At 39.7% G+C, this 22,362-nt stretch overlaps 1 protein-coding gene across 3 annotated transcripts; it reads left to right on the forward strand.

Annotated features, from left to right (window-relative positions):
• Positions 1-3,743: 3,743 nt before the first annotated feature.
• Positions 3,744-16,802, forward strand: gba3 (glucosidase, beta, acid 3). 3 transcript variants are annotated; one of them, XR_003598307.1, is made up of 5 exons: positions 3,744-3,973; positions 5,567-5,791; positions 5,877-6,679; positions 6,937-7,786; positions 8,124-8,229. XR_003598307.1 is itself a non-coding variant. In XM_028039306.1 (5 exons), exons 1-5 carry the CDS (start codon positions 3,919-3,921, stop codon positions 11,417-11,419), a joined length of 1,254 nt encoding a protein of 417 aa, XP_027895107.1. In that variant the 5' UTR covers positions 3,744-3,918; the 3' UTR covers positions 11,420-16,802. The 3 variants fall into 3 exon arrangements, 2 of the variants coding, with proteins under 2 accessions (XP_027895107.1, XP_027895106.1); XM_028039306.1 differs by lacking the exon at positions 8,124-8,229 and adding an exon at positions 11,373-16,802 and having other exon boundaries at positions 6,937-7,060; XM_028039305.1 differs by having other exon boundaries at positions 6,937-7,060; positions 8,124-8,493.
• The last annotated feature ends 5,560 nt before the right edge of the window (positions 16,803-22,362 follow it).

Raw genomic sequence — 22,362 nt, forward strand, 5'->3', positions numbered from 1 at the left:
AGATTCCAAACTATATCCGGTCGGCCTTTCAGAGTAAAAGCAGGAGTGGAACTAGATTGTGCTTTACAAATAAGCTTCCGGTGCAAATATTCGTAACAAATTTTGATTTCAATTCAATTAAAAAAAAAAGAGAAGTTTCTCGTTAAATTTGTACGGAAAAGGATTAGGGCCACAGGGGGGGGGAGAAAAAAGTCAGATTTCTGACTTTAAACTCAGAATTCTTTTCTCTTTTTTTCGGTGGCCCTAATTCTCTTCCGTAAATTTGTAATACAAGACTGATGAAAAATTACACCACCCAGAATAGCCGCAAAAAATCTGGCTGTTAAATGGTTTGCACTTTTATAGCGCTTTACCAGGTTCCCAAAGCCCTTGACACTACATTCAGTCATTCACACGCTGATGTTTGTAGGCTACTGGATCGTAACCACAGTAGCCCTGGGGCAGTCTGACAAAGATCAGTCTGCCATTCACTGGGGCCACCGGGGCCTTTAACAGTGCAGGGACCAAACTGGCAATCTAACGATTGTAGGATGAACTCCGACCACAGGTGCCAGTATGCCAAGCTCTTAACAAAGAGAAGAGAATTCCGAGGCAAAGGGGAAAGTAAATGTAAATATCAGTACATTTGAGACAATGGCAGGATACTGAAGAAAAATATGTAATCTTTTTGTGTTTGAAGAAAGTTTTTAGAAAGTAATTTTCCATTTAGCAAATAAATAAATAAATTGAATAAATTAATCTAATAATTTTATTAATCCTAACCAGCCTAAAAGAGGAAAGCTTTAGCTTAAGCTTGTGTCAGGCATAGAAAAGGTTATGTTTGTTGTTTTAAAGCACATACCTGCTTTCTGCTGTAACGCTGATATAACTTGTCTTCATTTTTTTAATACTTTTGCTGACATTATTTGTGATATTTCTCAAGTAAAAACTGGAATTATGTTTAAATTCAGAGTTTGGATATACAGTATATATATAATTTTTTTTATTATTATTGAACCAAAAAACAATAATTGAATATGATACAGATGTGTTTGCTTGTTATAATACAATCCTTTGTAAGATTTCACTCAGGAAACTACTTGTTAAACAATTGACAATTTGTTAAAGCTAACTAGTTAAAGGTAGCTAACTGGTTGTTAATTTAAAAAGATTACGACTGAAAGAAAATCTGTTGGATTTGGAAATGATGTAGGGAGATAAAAATAAATTGAATAAATTAAATTTGAATGTACCTTTAGTAAAGTATTTGCTATTTGTCGCTTTTAAATATTGCAGTGCTGTGTGTTTTTTTTAGATCAGTTCTGCTTAAGATCTGGATTCTAGTGACCTTGGAGTAAGTTCCTCATGGTAAGGATTGTAAAATCTAAACCAGCTCTCCAGAAAATGTGGTTAAGCCCAGTTATGATTTAATTAAACATGGACTGTTACATTTTGTATATTGAGGCAGATTGTAAAAGACAATGTCTTTTAATAAATGAAACCATGCTTTAAAAAAAGAAAAAAGCCAGGAGTAACTGTCCACATCTAAACTCTTCTTTAACCAGTTCATAAAACTCTGTAGACGACTCTCTCCGTGTTTGAGGCCAACTTTCTGGACTTTCACTCTACTAGAAGGAATTTTTATGCTTTTCTTTTTGGTGCCTCGACTTGAACAACTGATTCTTTATCTACCCCTGCTCCTCCCTTTTGTCTGAGTGCAAAAACAGGTTCTGTCTAGCCTGCTGTCGCCATGACAGATGAAGTCACATGGGGTCTTAAAATCCCAAACTCTGAATGCAAAGAATAGGGGAGGAGAAACATTAACTGATACGGTTTTGATAGTTCAGGCTTTTCTTTTTGCACTGTGTATTTTCTTTTGTTATGCTCATGCTTAGTTGATTGTTAAATCCACAGAAATGTAAACAAGTGGACAATACTGAACCAATACTTTCAATTTTGCAGGATGTGTGAGGCTGAAGAATCAGCTTTGATCACACAATGTGACAGTATAAACTGTACCTTATTGAAGTATTTATATGCCTCTAGCCTATTAAAATGTTCTCAGTTAACAACCACAAAATTCTGTGTACTGTATTGGGCTTTTATGTAGTAAACAGCACAGAGTAGTGCATATGGTGGAAGGGAAATGACACCTGGTTGTTTTCAGATTTATTAGGAAATGGAAATCCAAGAATTGCATGGTATATTTTTGTTCTTTCAATTTGTAAAACCATCATTTGCTGCAACTACAAGTTACTTGAAGGTGTGCCTCTACCAGCTTTGCACACTTGTCAGGTTTAATGGATACTATCAATTGCCACACAATCTTAAAGGTGTGTGGACTTTGACTGAGTCATTCTGAAGCACAAACACAGGCTTGTTGTTTAAGACTGTTGACATGCTGAAAGGTGAACCTCTGTCCCAGTCTCAATGCAACCATGTATAGCATCTTTGCCTCTGCCATAGAAACTCACCCCCACAGCATGATGCTGCCACCACCATGTTTCATGTTGGCAAGGGGATGTCCAGGGTAAAGAAGTTTTAATACATGGCTCAAATCAAATTGCTAGCAGAAATTGGTTTGTGGTCCCTTACTCTCTCTCTCTCTCAAGCATCTGGCTTTGATGCATCTCACTCTGTTAAATCTGTTTTTCTCTTATTACCAGCTCAGTTGGAGGTTGAACCGAATATTAAACAAAATTAAACAATTGTTGCAATTGATTCACTCTAGATTGATCTTTTAAATTTGAACACTGTTGGACTTTACTGATTTATTTAATATAATCTTAAATGCTTAAACTGAGTTTGTAGCCTTCCAAAATGTTCTGACGTAACTTTAGTTGTAGACAATGCAAATAAACTGAATATAATTAGGATGAAATGGTATTTGAGATCTTCTATTCTTTTATATATTCAGAAAAAAAAATTACGTACAAATATTAGGCGCACTATTTAAGATTGACTGATTGCAGTATTGCTGCTGCAAAAAAAGAGTAAAAGTAAATTAATATGAAACCTGGCGTGTCCCCTTGTGGGCAGAGGTTGCAATTGCAAGTACCGGTGACCTCTACTGTTTTTTATTTATTAGTATTTAATGACAGTTAATTTAATGGCATTGTATTAAATTGATAATTGACTGCAATTTTACTCATTAAAAACTCGCTGAATTTTATGGCTGTAAATATGGTTTAAAAGTAAAATTCAAAACTTGTGTAAATAAAGTTATATGGAACTGTGACAAAATAACTTATTTTTTTAGGATTTTTGGGGGGGATAAATTATAAATCTCATCGAGTTAAGTCTACCACGTGTAATTGGGATCAGTCATTTATATTTCTCCATGTAACTTTGTGACCACACCCCCTATGGGAATTTTGACTCTTTTTATGATCCGTATCATTCGATGCACCTCAGCAAAAACAGTTAACCGTTTAATCTGATGGTAGCATCCTGGTTTCTGAACATGACTTTGTGGTTTGAAATTTTAAATCATTTACTATTCCAGCTCATCCTTTGCTATTGTTTCCTACGTTTCTTGGGGCATGTTTGTGATAAAACTTCACAAAAAGTTCCGTAAGATATTTACTTAGTAAGACTGCAATCTTTCCAGCTCAGAATGAGAGAAAGACAAGACGCCATACACTAAATAATAAACTATACAGTGAACAAATGCAACGCTGTAGCAGACGAGCATTCCGAGGACCTTCGGATCTCATCGTTCACCCGAAAGAGTAAGCACAAATAGCCGGCTCGGCCACGGACGACACAGAGCTCTTCCTGTGACAAAAACGACTGCATTGTCCGATTGAGACCAGTATGGTATTCTCCAACAGACAATGAAGGATATACGACACCTTTCTACGTATATTACTGAAAGATATATTCGGTTTTAAACTATATAAACCAGCGAAATAGAGAGAGTACGGCAGCTAAGAAAACATGTTCCCGCGAGACTTTGCGTGGGGAGCGGCAACATCTGCGTACCAAATAGAAGGTAAACACAGCCACGAGACTTTAACTTTGTTCTAGCTGATTAGGTTTTGTGAGAATGTATGTCTCATTTAAGTTCAGTTTAAGCAAATACAGGAAGCTAAATGCATGTAGGTCTTTATACACAGGCTGATATACACTCAACGTATTAAAAGGAGTATTAAATTAATGAATTTCATGGGTTGTATACGATTACCAACTTCTATCTTGTCTTACAGAACTGTTCGGAAGAGTGCAAAATGATCTAACCAATCTATTGCAGTCTGTAACAACATTACAGTTGCAATAGAATCATCAGAGTCGAGGAAGAGTCTACTTTATTTATGATGCACTTTAAAAAAAAAAAAAAACATGTTGCACGACGTGGTTCACAGCAATGATTGGAGACAGCTAGTTTTTAATATAAAATTATAGTTCATAAAATAAAACCACAAATTTGTCTTATAAGACAATAAGATAATGGTCATATTTTGTATTTTAATAAAGTATAATTTTATTATGTAAAATTCTAAGTTTTAAAGTAGTTTTGTGAATAAAATAAAAGTGGACATTACAAACATTAAACTGAGATGTCAAACTGCATCTAAGTTTTCCAGGTAAATTGAAATAATTGCAATTGCAAGCTGCTTTATAGGACCAACAGATGAAACAATGTACAGAAATATAAAATCATATATGTTCAGTCATTAAAACTCAGTTCAGTTCCATTTTATTTCAGTACAGTACCAGATCTTATTTTGGCTATAATTAATTTACTTTAATTAATTTAATCAATTTATATATATATATATATATATATATATATATATATATATATACTGTATAGTACGGTGGCCGACAGGTGCAAATGCGCAGCAAAAGAGAAAACATGCAAACAAACAAAAAACACGCGCACAAATTAAATGCGGCAAGCAAAAAGCGAATAAAATGCAGCAAACAAAAAGAGAGACGCAAACAAAAAAGAAGACACCCCCGAATGAAATGCAGCAAACAAAAAGTGTTGAAAACGGAAGTGCTCCAGACCACTAGGGGGAGTCAAAGAGTCGAGACCGAGCCCAGAACGGTATGACTGACACAAAGTCTATCACGCTACCCATAAATTATTCTGTTATTCTATAATATTATAAAAGACGGCGTATCTGAAAAGAAATATAGTTATACGTACCTTTACTTTCTTTCAAATTTCTTTCTCTGAATCTTGCATCTGGTCCCATAGAAATGAATACTATTTTCTTTGACTCCCCCTAGTGGTCTGGAGCACTTCCGTTTTCAACACTTTTTGTTTGCTGCATTTCATTCGGGGGTGTCTTCTTTTTTGTTTGCGTCTCTCTTTTTGTTTGCTGCATTTCATTCGGGGGTGTCTTCTTTTTTGTTTGCGTCTCTCTTTTTGTTTGCTGCATTTCATTCGCTTTTTGCTTGCCGCATTTAATTTGTGCGCGTGTTTTTTGTTTGTTTGCATGTTTTCTCTTTTGCTGCGCATTTGCACCTGTCGGCCACCGTAGTATAGGTATATATAATAACACACTTGTAGAAATAGTTTCTTTTCATGTTAGTACCTTCAGTCACTTCTTCTGTTTACATATATGTTCTGGTTTAGGTGGATGGCAAACTGATGGAAAGGGACCAAGCATTTGGGACACATTTTGTCATGAAAAAGGTCGAGTTTTTGGAAATCAAAATGGAGATGTGGCCTGTAACAGCTATGAGCTGTGGGAGAAAGACCTGGAATGCATCCAACAGCTTGGCCTGACGCACTATCGCCTGTCTCTGTCTTGGGCACGCCTCCTGCCTGATGGGACAACGCGAAATGTCAACCAGAGAGGTAATACCATACTCTTAAAAGACTGATAGCAGAATGAAACCCAACTCTAAAGAGGATGATTTCAATATTACTGTTTCTCCAACAGGTGTGCAGTACTATAACAGAGTGATAGATGACTTGCTGGCATGCAATATATCCCCAATGGTCACTCTGTACCACTTTGACCTGCCCCAAGCAATTCAAGACCTTGGAGGATGGAAATCACCTGGTATAGCAACTCTCTTCGATAACTACGCCAAGTTTTGCTTCCAGACGTTTGGGGATCGGGTCAAACTCTGGATCACCATCAATGAGCCACAAGTTTGTGCCAAACTAGGTCACGAAGTTGGTATCCATGCCCCGGGGCTGAAAGAAAAAGGCACCGCTGCTTACCTGGTGGGGCACAACATGCTGCGAGCTCACGCCATGGCTTGGCACAGCTACAACTCCACGTACAGGATAACACAGAATGGTGCAGTGTCTTTGGCCCTCAACAGCGACTGGCTTGAGCCTTTAGAGCCAGGTTGTAGTGAGGACGTCACCTCTGCTGAACGTGACCTCATCTTCACTCTGGGGTGGTTTGCCTGGCCTGTGTTTGTTACCGGAGATTATCCAGAATTGATGAGATTTTCCATAGAAACTCAGTCCAAGATGATGGGATACAGTGATGACTTGAGGCTCCCCAGGTTTTCAATCGATGACCCTCCCATTTTAGGAACTGCTGACTTCTTTGCACTGAACTATTACACATCCCGGAAGGTCAAGTCAGGCGGATGCAACGATCAGATGTTGAGTATGAAGAGGGACTTGGATGCAGAAGAGATTTTAGATCCATCCTGGCCCATTTGTGGGGTGTCATGGTTGGCTGTTGTCCCAAATGGCTTAAGGAAACTTCTTAAATATATAAAGGTAAAATAAAACTTCATCCCTTTCAATAATCACCTCCAGAAGCACAATGATGCCTCATTAGTGCTGTCACATCGTATGAAACGGTTACTTTGTTGGAAAAAAGTGTTTGCAAACGAGCAATTTCCTGCAGTTGTGGCTCGTCACAGGCCATTAGCTTGAACCTGGCACTGTTAAAAGCAGCCAATCTGTCTCCTCTCTGAATGCCTGACAACCATGATGACTTGCTTGACAAAAACATTTACCCTGTGACTTTCCAGGATGTCTTCAACAACCCGACAATCTACATTACGGAGAATGGTTTCGCTCAGGTCGGCCGGCTGCAAATTGAGGATGTTGAACGATGCAAGTTTTACAAAAGCACCATTTTGGAAGTGGCTAAAGGTAGTATTGACAATTGCTCTGTAGTGAAGAAAACATTTTTCAAACCAGTGAAAAAAAAAGTGAATTGGAGGAATTTAGTTAAGTTGTGGTTGTCCAACATGAAAATTATGTTTCAGAGTAAATCTTGCACAGACCTTTCAAGTATTCCCCAGTAAGTGCTTACACACTGTAGTGACAGTATACTTGAACTCAGTTTAGTTTTAGTTTTTGTTGAAAGCTGAAGATCTTAGCATACTTCTTTAGCAACCCCCAGAATTCACATGATTAGATTTTTTGAAATTAGGGCAGCCAATGGTCAGTATATTTGTTTTTTTTATTCGCTTTTAATCCATAACTATGAGACGTTTAGATCTGTACAATCATAAAAGAACAAAAAAGTACACCCTTTTATGAATCATTGCTTTGGTCTTCACCTCACCATATTTGGATTTAATTTCAAGTGTAAACCCCTTTGTCTTTATTAAGTAAAGACAAAATACTTCTTAAAAAAAAAAAGAAATTTGAAACAAAGTTTTAAACACCTTTAGATTTTTTGGGGGGTGTAACTTCTTTTTACCTTGACAGTACTTGTTCTTCCCTCTGCAGCAGTTTATCGAATGTTTTCTTTAGGTGGAGTTCTACATTTTCTTTTTAAACAGAATTTCTTGAATAAGCAATACATTTATGAGGTTGTGGAACAGAAGAATTAAGCTTGATGCCAGTAACTGGCCTGTGCCAAGTCCAGGGGTAAGCATAGTCTACAGTCCAAAGAGCCATTTTGCCCTCAGACCAGCTAAATAAAACAAGTTTAGAGCTGCAAATGTACCACAGCCTTTTGAGAAGGCTGTGGTACAGTCCAGTGGCAATATGCAACAGTAACATTGCAATTACATAATTTCAGAATATCATGCAACTCTGTATATTATAAAACTAAGTAATTATATATATTCCTGTTATATATATATCCTAAAACTGCATGGTGATAGTCTTCTGACTTGTTTAAACCGATGAGTGAATATTTAATCAAAGAATATAAAAATTAAAAAGTCCCATATTTCATGTCCTTCTTATGTTTTGTGTTTAGCTATAGAAGAGGATGAGGTCAACGTCCGTGGGTATTTTGCATGGTCACTGATGGACAACTTTGAATGGGCAGATGGATTCAGCGTTCGTTTCGGCCTGTTCCATGTCGACTTTTCCGATCCCGAGCTGAGACGAACCATTTACCAGTCTGGGAGGGAATATGCGAAGATCATCTCAAAATACAAATCTGTCTGACCCGCATGAGAAGAAGTTGGCAAAGTGGATGTTTTTTTGTTTTTTTTAAAGCTGACTATTACAGCGGGGTGATTAAAAAAATACAAGAAGCATTTTGTAAGTGAGGAGTTTAAGGTACAGAAAGTAAAGATTTGTTGAGCTCATATGATTCCACCTTAAAACATTTTGGTTTTGGAGATCTATCCTGGTATTATTGGGGGTCTATGTATATATTTGAGATTTTATGTGTAATTTTTAACAAATTATAATTTTAACATACATTTTTAACATATTATAATTTATGTTATATTATAATTAACATAAATGTTAGTTTTTAAGAAAGTAAAAAAAAACAAAAAACAAAATGGTTGAAAGAAATATTTAAAATCCCCAAATTAATAATAGTCTTGCAGACTTATATTTATTCGTTATACCCACTTATACTTGCAGGGTCATGGACATACACCCAAGCGAATCCAAACAAGATTAGTTAATTTTTTAAAACCTGGTAAATCCAACAATATAGAAAAATCAACATGCTTTTCCCTTGGAGATTTAAGAGCCTGTTGTATCTATTTGCCATAAAGACTGAGATGATGATGCATTTAAGGACATGTTTAGTAAGAAAGAGTAAGAGCTTTTATAGAAATCAGGACGTGGATAGCATCTGTGAGGCTACACTGCCACCTTGTGGTTCAAACAGGAAGTACAGCTCAGAATTAAACCCCTCAACTCCTTGTGTCACAATCGACAATATTGTGTGACATGATGTGGTGATTTATGACATGTTGGATAAACAATACACAAGTGAAGTAGCTCTCTTACCACAATACATCTCACATTTACCACAATTAATATTAGGGCTTCAATGTGAAGGAAAATGCCATTTATATTCTGAGTAGAGGGGACGGGGGCTCTGTTTGCATTAATAAGCGTGGTGTGTATCGTGACATCCAGTTGGCTGTGCTCATCGTTTTCAACAGATGTGAATAATACCCTCGTGCCCCGTTTCCATCTACGTCAAGACAAGTGAGAATCTCTTTTGTCTTGTGATGAATAACAAGCTCAGAGTGGAAACATGAATAATGCTGGTGCTGCTATGTGCATCATGATTTCTTTGCAGGATGACTTGAGGACAGAGTTGAGCCACATGTAGTCTTTCAGCACTAATTAGTACACCTGAAACCTGATCTTGTGAGGGAGTCGATCAACTGTAATGTTTTTTTTCAAAGTTTGAAAAAATGCCTAAAACTGCTTCCTACAATAGATTGCCTTCGTTTGATTTCTAAATTGCGTGACAAATCTAAAGACTCTAGATATTTTTCTGAAGGATCAGAAAGTATCTGTATCTTTCTAAATGTGTGTGAGTAACTCGAATGTATTGCATGTTCTACATTTATTTGCAGTATCTTAAAAAGGCACATGAGGTTGACAACCTTTATAGATTCTATTTGAGTAACAGAAAGCCAAATAAAACTGAAATAATTTTAACACTTGGAGTGACAGGCGAAATACAAAATATTTTAGAAATCTGCTGTTTCTAATGATATGATTTCTGTATAAAAGCTAAAAAACTTCCACTTTTTCTTGTATCTAATAGTTTTTACAAGCATCATGTTTAGTAAAACAAAGAATAGGAACAAAATACAGCAAATATTTCTTTAAAGCACAAGAGTAGGACCTTGAGAATGTGTGAACTGCACAACCACAAAGATTAGCATTATGTGATCTAAAAGCTGAAAAAACTGGAAGGAATAATAATAATAAAAAAATGCATCAGAATCAACATCATAAGTCAAGTAGCTTTGAATCAGGCTTCCCTTGACTCATTCTTCCAGCTCTTCTGAATTCCCAGCTAGGAGTTGATTAGTAATTCCAGCAGCTGTCTCCCAGTATTGATGGATTCCATCTTCTATCACTGCGTAGCAGTACCTGCCATAGGTAGAAGAACCTCAACTGCTGCTGAATTGATTGGATGAAATATGAGCGAGAAGTTACCCTGCACTTAGCGAATGTTGAAAATTAGTCATTTGAAAAGGAGCTGGAGAATAATATGTGCCTATTGCTACTCTGAGAGCTTAAAACATTAATTAGCATTTAAATAATTCACACTTAGAGTCTCTTCTAACAGCCCAAATGTGAACGTTCGACTTCAATTCATTACGTTCCGGCGAAATTTACCCTGATTATAGGCCGTGATGAAGAAAGCCGCAGAACGAGCCGTTTCCAAATGTGCTCTCCAATTAAATGTCAGATATATCACGTGTATAGATGTGCTGCCCTTGACAATAAATTGGCACGTTTAATTGCAGCGTTCAATCACATTCGCCGGCAGAGATCTCTCTCCCCCCTGAAAAACACTGAGGGGGCTCATTTGTATTTGACCAAACTTAACTCATTATGGTTTGGCAGACACTATGAAATATTCAATAACTGGAGAATTCATTGAGTCAGGACCAATATTATTAGGTTAATTTGTAATAATCAACTACTGTCGTTGGGAACGGTGCCGACTGATGTGTGAGTGCAGAACTTACAGGTGCAAAGTGTGCAAGTTTTAGAAAATAATTGCCCCTTTTTCTATTTACTGATTACTCTCTTATGTGGATCCCCCTGAGGAATGCTATAATTAGATTGTTGCTTCAATATCCAGATGATGAGATGTGTGCCACTCCCTTTCTCTGGAGCACAGATACAAATCTCTTCCCTCTTCTCCTTTGTCTCGGTCTCTCAGTCAGCTGGTGAGGGACCTGCGAGAGCCCCCAAACCACCACTCAGCCCATCCTTGCTTCTCTTCCCTCCCCCTTCTCTCTTGCTGTTTTTCTTCCACTCTTCAACTCATCATCTTCCCCTCTCCTAATCGCATTGCTCATTTCCCATTGACAAGTGAGAATGAGACGGAGAGGGGTGGAAAAAAAAAAGAGCACAAACTTTTTAAATCCCATTGACCTACTTTGCCAGACATTTCTCTGGGAATTCACATTAGCCAAAAGAAAAAGTCTGAAGAAAAAATGTTTCTCTTTTCCCCCCACTGCTTCTTATGTCTTCCTCAAAAACTCTCGTCTTTCTCTTTCAGCTGGAGGCCATTTTCCTCGCATCCTGAATTTGTGCCCCCACCACTAACAGCACATTATACAAGTGGATAAACGCCTTACAGTGGCACAGCCGACACTTCGGAGCGCTGTCGCCACTTCCTGCAGTGGTGTAAGAAGCATGACATTGGAGTTATAAGAAGATGCTGTGGGAGAGAGACCTTTTCGTGATTGATGGATTTTGGTGGCAGAGACAAAACTGAGGGGGGGTTTAAAGCTACCAGGCCTCGAAGACCTAATGCCAGTCCCATACTGAGAGCCTTGTAGAAGCAGAGAGAATAAACAGAAAGGAAGACAATTTAAGTCCTTTGTTTTAAGTCCCCTCCCTCAGGGAGAGCAGATGACCCTGCTAATGACTGTCAAAACTCCCAACTCCCTTGAGTGTGATGGTGCTGCGCTGTGGGAGGGGGTTCACAGACCTGCCTGAAAAATTGAAAGCTCCTGGAATATTCAGCCCTCCTTGGGCGCTCCGCTGGGGGTGCAGATTCAGAGATTGGTATTCTGGGTGGGAAATGTGCATGGAGGGTAAACTCAGCAGTGATAGCGATGGAGAACCCCCCCTCTGAGCGGTGTGTGTGTGTGTGTGTGTGTGTTGTGGTGACCATTCATCCTAATGCTGTGTATCATGGGAAAACTTCAGGAGCGTATATGCGTGCAAAAGCAGGGAAGCAACTTTATAAAACCTTTAGAGCTGAGGTGACCATACCTATTAGATTGGATGGTTAACAGATTTGGACGCAAGCAGAGAGACTCATGGCGTGGACATACCTCCATGCTCCCAAAACCCAAACAGAGAAAATCATCAATAAAGACTAAAATTTTCATAAATTTAAGAAAATACCCAATCTGTATTTTAAAGCCGTTAAACTGTCACTATGTCGTTAAAACGCTCACTACGTTGTGACATTATGTAAGACAGATAAGCTGTGAAAAATTCAGTCACCTCTGCTTCCTCCTTGTGGTCCTGCAGCCATCTGCAGAAATAACTTAATGTTACAGGAAATCTGTCCATTTCTGGAGTTCTGGAGTGTAGGGAAAGATGTAGTGCAGTAGAGAGCATCCAGGAGGGACCTGTAAGGTGTGCTTGTTCAAGTTTTCAGTTTTCTCACAAGTCCCATTCAATTTTTGTCCTGGGTTCCATTTACATCCCTCTTCTCTTCAGCTCACTCATGTTTTCTGTAGGATGGATTTCTGGGTAATTTGAGTTTGGTGAGACATTTGGCAATATGCTTTGGATCATTATCCACTCACTTATTTAAAATATTCTGGTCCTTCAAAAAGGTAGTTAAGCCATTTTCTCCAAAGTCAGAAACTTTGCTAGAGAAACAGGCCCATAGCATCACATATCTTTTACTTCACTTGAAATTTGGCACCTTTTCCCAAATGTTTATTTGTTTCATGCCAGATTCACATGGGGTGTTTGTTGCTGAAAAATCTGATTCATAGTAAAATCTCATCAATGTACACATTAAATTGATGAGTAAAATAAAAATGTACCCCCTCCCTCCACCCTAAAGCATGCCTCCTGATCAACCAGTGTTTTTCCCATTTTGAAGAGTGGTTAAAAGTAAAATCTGTGTCACACGATTTTAGTTTTACTGGAGAAACAGGAAGTACTGGGAATGGCTATAAACTTAAAGAATCATTAAAGAAATACCTCAAGATGAGATTATTTTCCTGCAAAAAACAATGCATTTACCTAAAGGCCTTTCACATTACAAGGAGGGCTCATCATTGTGGCGAATTTAGCCTGTTCTTGAAACAAGCTAATTTTTAAAGTCCCCCTCAAACAACAAGTGGTTCCTTTGAAAAAAAAAAATGCTTCAAGTTAAGGCCATTTGAAGAGGATGAGCTTAGAGTAGCGGCATGGGAGAGGGAACAACAGAGTGTGTGGACTAATTAACTCAAAGTGTTGTAAGACATGCTCCTTTCTCACCCGTGTTGTCACTCAGGGTGTGAGTGGCACTAATGAGAGAATTATCTAGACTCAGAAGCTGGTAACGCATTCAAATGAACGCTGGCCGACCTGACCTGTAAGATTGGCTTTTTAATCTTACCACTTAATACCAATCAGACCTGATTTCTCATGTGCCCACCCTGGGAGAACCCCTTGCTCCAAGCGTCACTATCCACTTGCTTCCCCGCCCCACTGTTGATCTTAGGTGGTGTTAATTGTCTTGGATTACTTCAGGGCTTCTGTTGATAATGTGCAGAGAATCTCAGGTGTGCAGGACGGGGCTTCTGAAGTCTATGAATGCTTCTATGTGTGGTTCAAAGTCCCTTATCATGAAAACTCAGCTGAGGATTAAGAAGGTTAATAAGGTCACGGGGGCTGCAACAAAAGTCTGCGACGTACAATAGTGTTTTGGAATTGTTAAATTAGCATAATCATCATCCGCTGGTGTTCAAACACAAGACCGACCTGCTGCACTCAGTCAGAGCCATACAAACAAGCCGCAGGGGGTGGGTTGGGGGAAAATTTGATAATTACCTGCTGGTATCACTGATTTAAGCATTCATACTCAACCAAATAAGCCTGCGTTTCTAATTGGATCAAGGTATTTTCAGTTTTGTTGTGATGATGTTTCTCAGCCAGACAGCACTGCACTAGTGGGAGACATTAGCAGTAAAGCTTTTCACGTCTAAAGGCTGCACCTATTTTCTTGTGTTTTGCCAAGTGCTTCAGGTAACAAATAGCAGATCAGCTCCAGTTCAAGGGAACGTATGAAATAATATGTGCATTTTGGTGCCTTTTGGGAAGACTTTCATTGTTGTAAACCCTCTGGTGTGCTTAGAATGCTTAATTCTATCCCGAGAGCAATATTTGCCGTATAAATGCACAAATGAAGCTTCTGAGGGTCAGTACCTCCAGGTCTGCAGCCTTCCACCACCTGTTCTCAAGATTAAAGGACATGTTTAGACTTGACTTTTTCAAACAGTTCAAAACTATTCTGGATTTGTTTGGATGAGGCACATAGCAAACATACAACTAGGCTATTTCTAATTAGAAGGTGGGTTTGTGCTACATTTTACCTATTCAAATATGAATTAAATACTATATTCTGCAGCTGTGGTGATAATAAGAAGTAATAACTAGTAGATAAACGTAAAGGAGTGCATAGCCATGAAGTGCAAATCAAACAATACATGGTTTTCAACATTTGTGACAGTAGAAAATCTGCAAATTGTTGCATGCATTTGTATTCAGCCCCCTTGGTTAGTACCTTGTAGAACCTCCTTTCAATGCATTTAAAGCTGCAAGCATGTCTCTACCAACTTTGCATATATAGAGACCAACAGTTAAAATTTTTAAAGTCTTGCCACAAATTCTCTATTGGATGCAGGCCTAGAATTTAACACACATGAATATGATTTGATCTAAACCATTCCATTGTAGCTCTGGCTACAATGAATGTTTGGGGTTTCTGTCTTGCTAGAAGGTAAACATCCGCAACAGTTTTATGTATTTTTGCTGCCTCTAGTAGGTTTTCTTCCAGGATTGCCCCGTATTTAGCTCCATCATTATTCCCATCAACTCTGACTTCATCCTCATTCTTGCTGGAGAAAAGCATGCCACGTCAGAGTGGGGATAGTGTGTTTAGGGTAATGTAACACGGTAGTTTTCCTCCACTCACAGGGTTTTAAATGTATGCCTAAAACATTCACACTAGTTTCATGTACTGAGAGCACTTTCCTCCTTCCTAATTGTTGGCCATGTCCTCTTCATGACCTTTGACAAACTTTAACTGAATTGTTTTGGGGGAACTGTTTCCATTTGTGGATGATGAATTGAGCCGTACTTTATGAAATATTGTAAGCATGGCATATTGCTTTGTGCCAATTGCTTGCACTGGATTGTATTTAGATATCTGAAAACAAATGCATGCCACAGTTTTAGAATCTCATGTGTAAAGGATTTTGAAAGCCATAATGTCAATTTATTTTCACTCTGCTTTGCGGTGGTCTGTCGCATATAAACCCAACAGAATACGCTCCAGTTCGTGACTGTAAGGCAACAAAGAGTGAAAAAGCTCAAGAGGTGCGCATATTATAGTTCTTGTGTGTGTCTTCAATGTCAAAACATTACAGGTGAAAAGTTTTGTTGCTTGTGTAGAGGCAGGTATACAGCATTCAGTTACATGTTACCAGGGCAGGTGCGCTGCACGAAGCATCTTTACATCAGCTGTTTACAGCTACCTACACAGCAAACAACGAAGAGCTGCCAGAATGTTGCATCATCTGTGCGTGTTTTGGAGGTGCAGCTTCTCTCTAGCACAGGCCCATTGTCATGCAGGCATTCAGGTAACGGATCCAGTCGTCACTCAAACGCCTGATGGCTGCTCCTATCTGGCCCGACGGTGACTGATGACCGGAGTGGGAAATGGAGGGGCGTGTGTGCCAAAAGCAGACGAGTGTGTTACACCAAAGAGGAAGAGAGGGAAGAAAGATACCACCCTGACTGTGGGGTTGGTTAGCCGTGTTCACTGACCATGGCTGTGAGCCACACTGGAGTCACTGAGCATCACAAGGACAGCAGTCTTGACCTGATGGATCAGTTGTTACATGAACAAGATGACAATAACACCAGAATAGAAATACTGCATGTCATATTTCTGAGACATAAATCAGTGGCTTAGAAACTTTTCCATCAAGAGATGGAAGAACCAAAGTAAAGTATATCCCTGGTATTCACCAGTCATCTGCAAAGAACTAAGATCTGTGAATACTTGGGAGACCTTCTAAAAATCCTTATAACAGCCTAATTTAATAGTTCGAACATCAAATAAACCTTAATATGTATTGGTATGCAGAGTGGAAACCATCTTGGCAGAATCACAAAAGCTAACATCTTTAGTTTTACTTATCTTGGCCGTTGAGGTACAGCCAATCAGCACCTGAAAAAAAAGGTGCTCTAGGATTGGCTGCTTTATCAACATCATGTCAAGGAATATTATCCCGGATATTTCAATTTCACACGCTCCATTTTATTTGAATATTTTAGAAATGGCTTTCCGAAAACAATCTGCAAATGGGCAAATTTTCTGTGAATAATTTGGAGTCATGCTCCACAGGAAAATATACAAATACTGAACTGCAAATAGGCCGGGGTTCACTGCGTATAAAAGTATTGCTAAGTGTATTAACAATTCACCACTGCTATATAAAATCAATACTTGGATGATCATAAGTCTATCATGTACTGGGTTGTCTTATGACAAAACTCAACAAAAGAAATTTGATTATTTTCAAGAAAGCACCCAACTGGTGAAATGGGAACACACCGGTGAGAAGCATGTATTTAATTATGGGAGTGGTCTAAATTCTTAATTTTGAAATGCCTCTGTAAAGTTATATAATGTGTGTTCCATGTTTTTAAGAATCCGGCAAAATAAGATTGTATATGTACACTTGAACTGTGTGGATCTGTCTTTTTTGAGTCTGGTGTTCTGGAAAATCAATGCCAGACCATCGAAGCTGCTGTGCCCTCCACATACGAACTGAATAGAAGGGGAGGAGACCGGGACCAGTAGTGTGCACAAAATGGAAGCGATGCTAATGGAACCAAAGGACATAAGAATCAATTTAGCTTATTGAAACAAATGAGAACAGCTCAGCCTTGCCATGACTCCAGTTCCCTTTTTTTCCCCCTTGCTTTCTCTCCCCCTCTCCTCCTCCTCCTCCTTTCTCTATTTTTTGGCCTCCCCATTGTTATTGTAATTAACCCACTCTCCCCAAGCCCCCTGACCCTCCCTCTCACAAACACAGTCGATCTCTTTTTGCAACCCTGTCCCTGCCTAGGTTCCCTTTTATTCTAATGAAAAAGTCTGCGAGGTTCCCAGGTAAATATGTTCGTGCTGAAATAGTGATTCATGGACCTGGGTGACATGCTAAAAGGCATGGGATATCAGCCCATGACACATTTAGGGAAGGGTATTCCACAAATGACTGCCAAAACCCCCATAGTCCATACACACACCCCAGGAAGCTGTAATGACTTACTGTCAATTCCCCTTAAAAGTATGCTCCTCCGTTTATAAACTCCTCTCGCCCTTCTTTCATAGAATCCCAATAACCAAAATGGACTTCTGTCTCAATGACCTTAGAGATAAGTGATTACAGCAATGCCCATTTCCTATAGTGATGTGTGACATCCTATTGAGAATGCCGCTCTTTTCTTTAAGCGAAGTCCACATGGATGTTGGGGATCCTAGTCCCTGGTGTGGAATGGGCATTATGCAGGGGTCCAGGGGGATGGATCAATAGCTATAGAGAGCGAGGGGGTCACGATGGAATCAATGTGCAGGACAAACGACCTCCAGCTGCCTCCCGCACCTTCCGAGCCACTTGACACCTGAGGCGATCTTTACCGGAACGTCCTCTGCTGAAATGCCACGGAGCCATGGGCGACTGAGCAGTCACTCATGCAGAGCTCTCAAATCAAGCGGCGTATGCAAACTCGGTCTGCTTGTCATCCAAAGTGAAAGGCCTTGGCTTACTGTTGCTACATAAACAAAACTCATGCACCTGAGAATGTCAATTACCCATCCCCTGCACCTTTGAAGGGGCCTTTGCTCGATGGCCAAATTGGGATTAATATGGGGTGGGTGAGGGCCAGCGTAGAGGTGACTCTTTGTCATTACAGCTCAGAGAGAGAGAGCCAAATGTGGCACACAGAATAAGAACAGTGGGCCGGCTCGATCGTTCCCCTATTGCCCCGCACGCCACTTTGCATAAGCAGCAAAAGGCGCTGATGAAAACAAGTGGCGGTTTTAGGTCGGGAGCAGACATCCAGAAAATGAGCTTACTCCCCCGTCCACCTTTCTCTTCTTACCCTTCCGCTGGGCCGCATAATTCAGAAGAGCTATCTTGTGGAAATGTCATCGTGTGGTGGTGATGGAGCAAGCAGTGTGACAGAATACCGTAGCGTCTCCGGGGACGGGACCCTCGCCGTGCTCGGCACGCCCGACTTGGCCTGACCTTGCAGGTGCTGATGTATGCAACCACATTGGTTTCAACAAATGGACAACGGTCGTGTCGTCTTTCTGTGAAGGTTTTTAGCTACCACCGGTGCATCTTTTTTCCCCCTCTCTTTTGGGTTCATGGAAAGGTGCTGCATATTTCAATGTGAGGCTTTATACAGTGGCTTATAAAAGTATTCAAACTTTTCAGTATGTTTATTTACATATGGAAATCTGAACAGAAAGGTACTTTGTGTAATACGGATGAATCTAGGTGTTCTGTCCTGTCTGGGTGTGAGATAGTGAACATTGAGTGAACAAGCATCGTCATGAAGACCAAGAAAAACATGAATTCAGGGATAATGCTGTGGAGACGCCTAAAGAAGGTTCCAGTTATCAAGTCCGCTTTATAATCTATTTTGAACTATTTTGAAGGAGATAAACATCAGCCCATCTGGCCCAAATCTTAATCCAATGGAGAATCTTTAACAAGACAGAAAATTTGTTGTTCACAGATTCTCTCCATGCAATCCAATTGAGAATGGTTAAAAATTGCTGTCTCTAGATGTCTAAAGTTGGTCAATCAACCGATCAATGCCGCATGATAACTGTCAAAATTTTACATTTTGATATATACTTTTCTTTTACTTTACAATTATGCATCCTATTGTGTTGGTCTATAACCTAAAATCTCAATCACTACATTTAACATCGTGGTTGTCATGTAGGAAAATATGAATAAGTTCAAGGGGCATGAATAGTTTTGCAAGCCACAGTATGCTTAAGGATATAGACGTCTTCCCGCTCTTTTTTTTAGTAGGTCAGTTCCCTGCTGTGCTTTCTCCTTTATGCATTCACTCCCCATTTTCATTCATCTTGCCTGCTGACACATCTGACAACATGGTGCTGTATTGTTGTCCACCAACCCCCAGCTCTAAACCGTCCTCAGCGTTAGAGGGCCGAGCCCGACTCCTCCGCCCCTTCTCTGTCTCCTTTAGAAAACTGATTATAAATGGTCAATTTGAAAATAGACTGGAAAGTCCCTAAGGCTGCTTGCCTTGTCAAATTGAAAAGGGACAAGGACAAGTCAGTTGACTTTCTCTCTGTCCGTACCTGTGATATTTTTGAGGCAGCGGGACGAGAGGGAACACATAACAAATTCCTCCCATGCTGCGCGAGCGAGGCGACGGGAAAGGATGACGAGGGAGGGTGGGGCTGCAGCAAGCGAAGGATCTTTAACATCTAGCCCTCAGCATTTATATCACAAGTTTCCACAAAGGGTCTATGGATCACTCCAGTGGGCTGGTGTTGGCAGTATCAGGAAAAGCCATAGGCTGTCAGGGAGTATGTGCTTTTCATATTTCACTGTAGACAGCTTTCCTGTCTGCCAGCCTCACTCACAGCAGCCTTTGAGGATAATATCTCCAAATCTCTCCTTGCCATGCTGAGAGGCTATTTTTAAGTAGATATTTATTTCGTTCATTCAATTTTTCTTTTTTTCTCCTCATCCCTTCGGTCCTACAGGTATTTCTTTCTGCTTCCGACTAGTGGGAAAATCGAAACACAACAGAAAAGCTCAGCTTGGAAGGAATTTCCATCAATGTTTTACAATTATTTCTTCCATTTCAAGGAATTTGAATCATTCCCTCTCATCTTTCCAAGGATTTCCACACATTTATTTAACGGAGGAAAGGCAAGGAGGGAAAATTAAGAGTTTGAGAATGAGAGGAAAGAATTAAGGAAGCATATGGTAGAGGAAGGAAGGAATAAATGGAGGATACTTCCATCCTCCATTTCCTGATGTAAACCAGGAAGGAAAAAAAAAAGGATTGAGGGAAGGAACAAAGGAAGGAAGAGGTGTTGAAGGAAGGAGCAAGTAAGGAAGGTTGAATTAAAAAAAGAGGCAAGCAAGAAAGAAAGATAGGGAGAAAAATATGAAGGATGGATAGTAAAAGAGCAAGGAAAGAGCAAATTGAGGAGCTAAGGAGTGAAAAATTAAGGATCGTCTAAAAGGGAAGATGAGCAAATAGGAGGAAGGAAAGAAAGAAGCAGGCAAAGACGAAGGGCAGGAGCAAATGATGGAAGAAAAGACAGAGAAAGAAGCAAGCAAGGAAGGGTGGAAAGAGAATGAAGGAAGAAGGGAGGAAATGAAGATTTAAGAAAAGGCAATAATGGAGGATCAAAAGATGGAAAAGAAGAGGAAAAGGAAGGAAAGACATGAAGAAGGAAAAAAGCAACAAAGGATGGAGGATAGAAAATAAGGAAGAACGACAGATGGATGATTGGAGGGAAGGGTAGGCAAGAGGAAAAATCAAGGATAGAAGGAGATATATATATATATATATATATATATATATATAATGAACCCTGCTTTCTGTTCTGTTTCAAACTTGCTAAAATTATTCAACATTGACTTCGCACTTTGAAATCATTGGGTTTTATAAATTGTTCCATTATACTCAGCTCTCAGTTTCATCTGCAGAGTGCATAAACACCCACTTTAATGAGTCTTACAGGGACTTTTTATGGCAACAGTAAAGTCCCATTCTGATTAATCACGCTAGGGAGGTGGAAAGCACTCTTTGATAAAACCAAAAGATGTCCACAGCAGCATGATTCATCACAGCAGACCTTGCAATCAGATGAAACGTGGGGCTTTCTTTTCCCTCTTTCTCTCCAACATGTATCCCCTCTCTCCTCAGAATACATTAGAGGAGTGTGAGCGACGGAATCATCAGATAGCGGGATGTGAATTGAAGTGGTCATGAACCCAATGTCAAACTCAAATAGCTGAATGGCGACAGATAAAAAACAAACAAGGAACGTGCGGGGCTTGCAGAAGAAGGTAATTAGGATGCAGGGACTACTGCTGAGAATGTTCTTACTAATAGTATCAGCTGATATAAAGTTAAAATCCAGTGCGACTCAAACAGGAAATGCAACATTTCCTGCATGTTGACTGTATGATAGCTCCTGAGTTCAAATCCTACATATGCATGCTGAGCGTGTGCTTTAACTAGGGATAAATAAAGTTTTTTGAACTGACGTAAATGCAAGAAAACCTTGCATTTACGTCCTGCACTAAAGGTAAGTGAATCAGCCAGCGATAACATGTGCAATCCCCCAGCAGTGTAGATACAAAGGGACTATCACTTCAGCTGATTGCAGCTGGATGGGACTGCTGCATGAGGACTGGGCTGCCTGTTAGTGCTTTGGGAGCCCAGAGCAGCACATACACTTTGATAGAGTAAGAACAAAATGTGTTTTTGAGTTAGAAACTCCAACAACACATGAAAAAAGATGCTAAATTTGTTGCTGCTGTTGAGTCGTAGAGAGCGGAGAGGGGAAGGTGTGAGCAGTGCGTTCACAAGGATTATTGACAGCGGTAAGACCCTCCTGCTGGCTCTGATTGCTGGTTTCTGACCTGAAGTGGTGCATTTCTGCAGATAGCAGTAGAACCACAGGGAGAAGACAGAGAAACTTGATTTTTTTTTCACAGATTATCTGTCTTCCTTTATAACTTTGTGACAGCATGTTAAACATGTACAAAAATATATATTTTTATAAAAGCTAGCTACTGCAACTGTAAAGATGTGCCAGCTTGCCTTTCAGTGCCTATTTCTTCACCATTTACCATTGCAGACAAGGTTCTACGACCTCATGCTTTTGTATACCTTTCCCATACATTCCGCGGCGATTGTCTCCTGCACAGTAAGCACATTTGAAGTTGTTTTTGGACATTCTTTATCTTATTTTGTCCTTTTAACCGTGGCTAATAGCAGGTTTTCCTATCTTCCTCTATTTGAGGGCTAAGCCGGGTCTTAGAGCTGGCCCTCCGTTTTGCAGGAAGACAGAAACTGCTGGAGTAAGCAGGGGAAGGATTCCTCAGCTCCTACTTCAGGTAGTTCCCCTCCCTCGCTTTAGCTGAGATATCTATCCCAGGCCCTTATTATCAGCAAACAAGCACTTTTTGATGATGATAAGTAATAGCTGCATCCCTATGTGTAGGACTCAC

Source organism: Xiphophorus couchianus, chromosome 14 (genome assembly GCF_001444195.1).
Source record: "Xiphophorus couchianus chromosome 14, X_couchianus-1.0, whole genome shotgun sequence".
NCBI lineage: Eukaryota > Metazoa > Chordata > Actinopteri > Cyprinodontiformes > Poeciliidae > Xiphophorus > Xiphophorus couchianus.

What these genes read in the sequence shown, in the direction of transcription:
- gba3 (XM_028039305.1), top strand. Translation starts at nt 3,919, where the DNA reads ATGTTCCCGCGAGACTTTGCGTGGGGAGCGGCAACATCTGCGTACCAA. An exon ending in GCGAAATGTCAACCAGAGAG is followed by an intron (nt 5,792 to 5,876) that starts GTAATACCATAC and finishes TTTCTCCAACAG; the next exon opens with GTGTGCAGTACTATAACAGA. An exon ending in AACTTCTTAAATATATAAAG is followed by an intron (nt 6,680 to 6,936) that starts GTAAAATAAAAC and finishes GTGACTTTCCAG; the next exon opens with GATGTCTTCAACAACCCGAC.